Source organism: Galeopterus variegatus, unplaced genomic scaffold (assembly GCF_000696425.1).
Source record: "Galeopterus variegatus unplaced genomic scaffold, G_variegatus-3.0.2 Scaffold263, whole genome shotgun sequence".
Lineage (NCBI taxonomy): Eukaryota > Metazoa > Chordata > Mammalia > Dermoptera > Cynocephalidae > Galeopterus > Galeopterus variegatus.
Window position 1 is genome coordinate 95,019 of NW_007726374.1, and position 6,854 is coordinate 101,872.

Below are 6,854 nucleotides of genomic sequence, written 5' to 3' on the forward strand. Positions count from 1 at the left end.
ATACACAAGACACACAAGTATAGTGAAAAGTGGATATCTCTCCAATCTCTGCCCCCAAACTAATCAGTTACCTTCTTCCCAAGGCAAGCACAGTTACCGGGACACTGTGTATCTTTCCAGGGATATACAAATACATTGAAGAGAGGGTGTTTGTGTGTGTGTGTAAAGATGTAATTTCCTACAAATGATAGCATAATATTCTGCACATTGTTGTTTTCATTTACTGTATCTTGGAGATTATCTATGTCATATAAAATTACTTTATTTATTTTATCACCTGCAGTGTTTCATTAAATAAATATATTGTGACTTATTTAACAAGAACTCCACTGACAGTTTAGATTATTTCCTTTTTTTCTTTTATAAACAATATAGCAACAAATATATTCATCATTTTGCATATATAAAAGTGTATCTTTAGCATAGATTCCTAGAAGTGTAATGGTTAAGTCAAAAGGCATATGAATTTTAAGTTTTGATAGATATTGCCAATCTATTTTCAACAGAGGTTTTACCCCCTTATTAGAAATATATGAGATGACTGCCTCTCTACATCCTTGCCAATAAAATATCAAACATTTTGATCATTTTCAACCTGATGTGAAAATGGCATTTCATGTAGAATTTTTAAGTTATGAGAGAGCTCAAATTTCATATGTTTGTGAGTCACTTGATATTTATTTTCTGTGACCTACTGTATCATGCCTATTTTTATATTGTTACTGTTCTTTTTCTCATTAACTTACCTGTAATATGAGTTGTAAACATTTTGCTATTTTACTTCATATGTCTTTTTTTTTTGCCACATAGAGTTATTCCATCATCAAATTCAAACATACGTAAGAGAATGAAAAGACAAGCCATAGACTGAGAGAAAATCTTTGCAAAATATGTCAGATAATGGACTGGTATCCAAAATATACAAAGAACCCTTAAAAGTCAACTATAAGAAACAAACAACCAAATTAAAAAATGAACTGATACCTCACCAAAGAAAATATACAGATGGCAAAGAAGCACATGACAAGATGCTCAACATCATTTGTTATTAGGGAATTGCAAATTAAAACAACAATGAAGTACTGCAATGCACCAATTAGAATGGCCAAAATTCACAACACTGAAAACACCAAATGCTGATGACAATGTGGAGCAACAGAAATTCTCATTCATTGCTGGTGGGAATGTCAAATGGCACATCCACTTTAGAAGACAGTTTGGCAGTTTCTTACAAAGCTAAACACACTCTTGCCATGTGATCCAACAATTGAACTACTTGGGATTTACCCAAATGAGCTGAAACTTATGTCCACACAACAGTCTGCACATGGATGTTTATAGCAGCTTTATTTATAATGGCCAGAATTTGTGTGCAACTAAGGTGTCCTTTAATAGGTGAATGGATAAACTGTGGTACACCCATGCAATAATACAATAACAGAAATTGTGCTACTCAGCCATGAAAAGACAAGTAGGAACTTTAAATGCATATTGCTAAGTGAAAGAAGTCAATCTGAAAAGGCTACATATTGTATGATTCTAACTATATGACATTCTGGAAAAGGCAAAACTATAGAGACGTTAAAAAGATAAGTGGTTGCTGGGGCTTCAGGGGGAGGAAGGAAAGAGGGCTAAATAAGTGGAATATTGGGAATTTTTTAGGGCAGTGAAACTATTATTTGGTTTGATACTGAAATGGTGGCTGGATACATTTGGAAAGAGTGAACACTAGTGTAAACTATAAGCTTTAGTTAATAATTATGTATTGATATTGGCCTATCAATTATACCACACTAATGCAAGATATTAATAATACGGAAATTGGAGGGGGTGAGAGAGTATATGGGGATCCTCTGTACTTTCACTCAATTTTTTCTGTAAACCTAAAACTGCTCCAAATAATTGCTATTAATTTTAAAATGTCATACATACAAATCCTTTCTTTTATTGCTTTTACATGTTGTGTCACATACTGAGAAAGACCTCCTCCATTATAAAAATTAAATATCTATATTCTTTTCTAGTTTTTCTGTAGTTTCATCTTTTTGATCTTCAATAAAACTGTTTTTTAGAACAGTTTTATTTATTTTTCTGATTTTAAAAACTTTAACTTTTTGTTTTTTATTTTCACTTGTTTTTAATCGAAACATAATTGTTTGTACATATCTCTTGGGTACAGCATTGAATATTAATACCTGTGTGTAATATGTGATGCTCGAATTAGGATAATTAGTATATTCAACATTACACAATGTAATCTTTTTTTGTGGCCCCTTAACAATTTCTCACTAACCTCCCCTCCCCCTTTCTCTTTCCCACTTCTGGTGGCTTCAGTTCTAGAACAATTTTAGATGTACAGAAAAACTGGGAAGATATTAGAGAGTTGCCATATATCCTATATATCTAGTCACCTCTATTATTAACATTGTAATTAATATGGTATATTTATTACAATTAATGAACAAATGTTGATACACTACTATTAACTAAATCCATACTTTATTCAAATTTCCTTAGTTTTTACCCAATGTCCTTTTTCTATTGTAGGATCTCATCCACCACACTACATTACATTTATTTGTCATGTCTTCTTAGACTCCTCTAGGTTAGGATAGTTTCTTAGAGTTTCCTTGTTTTTGATGAACTTGACAGTTTTGACAAGTACTGGTCAGGTATTTTGTAATGTCCCTGTGTGGGGTTTTGTCTGATGTTTATCTCACGGTTAGACTGGGGTTATGGATTTTGGAGAGGAAGGCCACAGAAGTGTATTGCCATTTTCATCATATACATCAATGGTATGTACTATCAACATATCTCTTTTGATGTTGACCCCAATCATGGGGCTGAGGTAGTATTTATCAGGTTTCTCCACTGATAAATAACTGTGTTATGTTCTCTCTTCCCCATCCTTTCCATACTGTATGTTTCACTATAGTGAAGGAAGTCATTATACTCAGCCCACACTTAATGAATGTGGTGTTGCACTCTACCTACTTGAGGGCAAATTACCTACATAAATTATCTGGAATTAGTTTGCACAGGAAATTTGTCTCTTTTTCCCCAATTATTTATTTATTAAATAATTTATTTATATTAGTATAGACCCATGGATATTTATTTTATACTTTGGGCTATAATCCAACACTATTTTGTTGCTCAAATTATTCCAGCTTTTCCCATTGAGAGCTCTTTCAGTTGGCTCCTTTGTCCCTTTTGACATTCTCCCATCATTGTTGGATTTTGTTGTTTTGAGCACTTTCTTACTTTTTGACAAGATGTTTCAGGCTTATCTTATATATTTCCTGCCCCAGTCCTAGAATCAGACATTTCTTCAAAGAATCCTGATTCCTTTTATTAGAGAATGGCATTAGAAACTGAGATCTGGGAACTAGGTATGCTCATTGCCACTGGGGTATTATTGCTTCTAGGCTCTCTCAGTTGACAGAACAAGAAAATATGTGTGCATGGCTTCATTTTTAACAACAATTTTTTTGACCCATCTCACATTAATTTTCATGTCATTTTGAGATAGGAATTCAACTTTTCCCCCCATAGTTTTACAGGCCTGTACTGAGCCTTTGATCTGCCATTTCTTATCTGAGTAGCTCAGACAGATTAACTTCTTTCATTTACATTTCTTAATTAGCGAGGTAGTGTAATGGTACTAATCCTGTCTTTTAGGGCTATCCTAAAGATAAAATGAGATAACAGTCTGGAAAGTCCCATGTGGAATTAAAACACTTTACAAATGTATGGTATAAAATTAATCACTGTTGTACTAAAAAGGACTCTCATTAGAATTACTATTTCTTCAAGCAGTAAAAAACTAACCTTCTTTAATTGAGACCTCATTTGTTTGCATTACTTTTAATAAACAGTTAGTCTTTTCCAACTGGATATCCAGTATATTGTTCTTTCCAATGGTTTCTATCATTTTCTGTCAAAGAAACAGAATATATATTATTACCAAATCACTGCTGCTATTTTGATTCTTTTACTGAGATATGAAGAATAATGAAAATACAAACTACTTATTACCTGAAAGTCTAATAATTAAATCTATCACGTATTTTTAAATAAGCCAATTTCCTGATTTATTTTTAATTTTAAAAGTAACATTGTAAAATATTAAAACAGACTAACAGTTATAAATAAAAAGTAAAAATATGACCTAACTTGAACCTCTTTCTTTCCAACTACTCAACCCTCAGTCACATGGTTAACAATTCCTTATATATGTTTCCAAAGTATTTTATGACTATGTGATTATAGAAAACGATCATATATTCTGTTCTGCACCTTATCTTGGCTTCCACTTAATACTATTATCTAGGAGATGATGTCATGTGAGCACATATGGATCTATTCTTTTTAACAGCTGAGTTGAGTCTCATTTTTGAATATGCTATAATTTATTTAACTAGTCTCTATGGAGGAGAATGAGTTATTTCTACTTTTTTTTTGCTATTACAGACAATGAATAAACATTGTTAAACATATTTCTTTGAAATCTTTTTGAATAGTATAAGCCTCTATGTACTCTTCAGTTTCAAAAATCATTAATTCATGACCAGTCTTATGTCATCTGTACCTCTACCTACTTCCTTAGTCTCCCCACTTCTGAATTTATCTCAAAGCAAATCCCTGACATTATATTATTTCATCTGTAAATATCACCATCCATACATATCTCTAAGAGATAAGACTTTTGCAAAATATCACAGTACTATTATCACATCAAAAAATGAACAATTATTTCTTATTTAAAATATTCAAAAATGATAGATATTTCCAATTTAATCTCAAAAACCTTGCATTAATTCCTCTCATCCCAGCAGTAATTCTTTCTTTTCTCTCTTCTTGTTTTAAAAAAGTTTATTATTATCTCAAAATACTGATCATCAGGAAAATTCTTTCATTATGGCAACTTTTTTTTGTGCACACAAGAAAAGAAGGAATAGTAAAGAATAATAAGAAAAGGAAAGAACATAGAGGTAGGTTTTACTCCTCCTCCCACTCTTGCTTAACAAACCCACTCCCCAAATCTTCAATTTATCCACCTATATTTTTTCAACGACTATGCCTACTTCTCTCCCTGGCAGAGGAGAAGGAAAAACCCAATATATAGTTGTGGGCTGGTCTACCATTTGTCTAGACTTGGGGAGAGGGACTTCAGATTGGTTTGCTTTTAGGCAAAAAAGAAGGAAAAGGGAACAGATAAAACAGGAAAGATTCAAAAAATTTTAGAGTTAGTCATAATGGTAAAGGATTGAAAGATGGGTCTACTTCAATTCTTACTAAAATCATTCCTGAGTTTATGGACATCTGGGTATTTAAGTATATATTTTCTCTTTAACTTTGGCAATAGTACATCAAATATTTGTCCCCCTGACCAAGAAACATTTTGATGTGTTAAAACAAATGAGCCAAAACCAGGTATATTTTAAATACATATTTTAAGGGCTTAGCAAAATACATTTTCATTATTACCTTGCTCATTTTTTGGTACATTTTTCTTTCTTCCCAACTTCCTACATTGGCAAAATCTGTTGCATTTTCCCTTACATACTACAACTGTTTGCTAACTTTACATACCTTTTCTATCTGTGAGAAGTCATTTATAAGTTTGTCAAGATTCACACTGCTAATCTTTTTCATACATCCTTTGCTGCTTTGATCCATGCCTGAACCTAGCGAAGAGTAGTGTTTAAAAAAATTAAATAAATCAGTAAATAAGATCTAAATCATCACAATAGTGGTTATACCTCAAACACTTAAGTTTCTGTTCTTTTCTCACAGAGCACCTACTCGAGCTCCATTGCACTCAGAGAATTTGTTATACCCAGTATTAACAATGATCTAATGCATTAAGTCTTCTCCACTTCTTACCACCCCCCCCAAGCTGAGTTTTTTCTAAACAAATCTAGTGCAATGATATGTGCATATATAGAAATTATTTGTTCCTATTATACCAAAAAAAAAAAAAAAAAGAAAGAAAAGAAAAAGAAAAAAACCCAAAAAACCTCCAAAACAACAAATACACTGTCCAACACTCATCTCCTTGCCATCAGTATGGCTGGACTTAAAATCTGATGCATTAGTCAATCTGAGGCATGACTTTTGAGCGTGGGTATTTAAGAGGTTAAAAATATTCATTTAACTACAGTGCCATAAATATTTTCTAGTAATGTGCTGTTTTTCCTATTTTGTTTGGTAACTTGTTTGGTAAATAAAGGACATATGGAAATTAATGTGCTCAAAGGTCTCTCTGTATTTCTATTCTCTCATAATTTTGTGTAAGATTATTCTTTGGAAACAGCTAGCTATCTGTTAAAGTGAAGAATAAGAGTTTCAATTTTAGTCAGATGGAACTAATCACATGTAATTTTTCAGAATCCCAAAGGTAAACTCATCTGGTAATGATGGAGAAACTGACTTTTGCAAAGTAGACAGCATCTGTATTTAAGAGTGGGAGGATGTCCAGAATCAGTATTAATACAATGTGCAAGTATAAGACACTTGTCTTTAGACTTCTCTAGCAAAGAAGAGGAAAATACAAATTTGAAATGCAAGCATTGTAGATTGAGGAGAGAGTAGGAGTCGAGGTATGGTGACTTTGGCAATTAGTCTAAAGTAAAAGGTAAGTAAAATTCCTGAGGTAATTGTTCAGAGTAATTTGGGGAAATATTATTGTTTAAAAAAAACACCAAAACAGACATTGCCTGACAATATGTTACTTCATCAGGAAATCCCATTTACTTCTTTTTCATATTATTTTACATCAGCAAGTATTAATGATTTTTAAATCTGAGAGAATTTTAGCTGTATTTTTTCATTTTGTTGATTATCCTCTG

At 32.2% G+C, this 6,854-nt stretch overlaps 1 protein-coding gene across 1 annotated transcript in view; it reads right to left on the reverse strand.

The window, feature by feature from the left end:
• The window catches only part of CCDC152 (coiled-coil domain containing 152), a 44,071-nt gene extending 38,389 nt beyond the window's left edge, over positions 1 to 5,682 (reverse strand). The window contains exons 1-2 of the mRNA XM_008566691.1: positions 5,596 to 5,682; positions 3,832 to 3,937 (exon numbers count right to left, since the gene is read on the reverse strand). Of these exons, the coding sequence (XP_008564913.1) occupies positions 3,832 to 3,937; positions 5,596 to 5,682 (193 nt within the window). The remainder of the gene's footprint in view (positions 1 to 3,831; positions 3,938 to 5,595) is intronic.
• Positions 5,683 to 6,854: the final 1,172 nt, after the last annotated feature.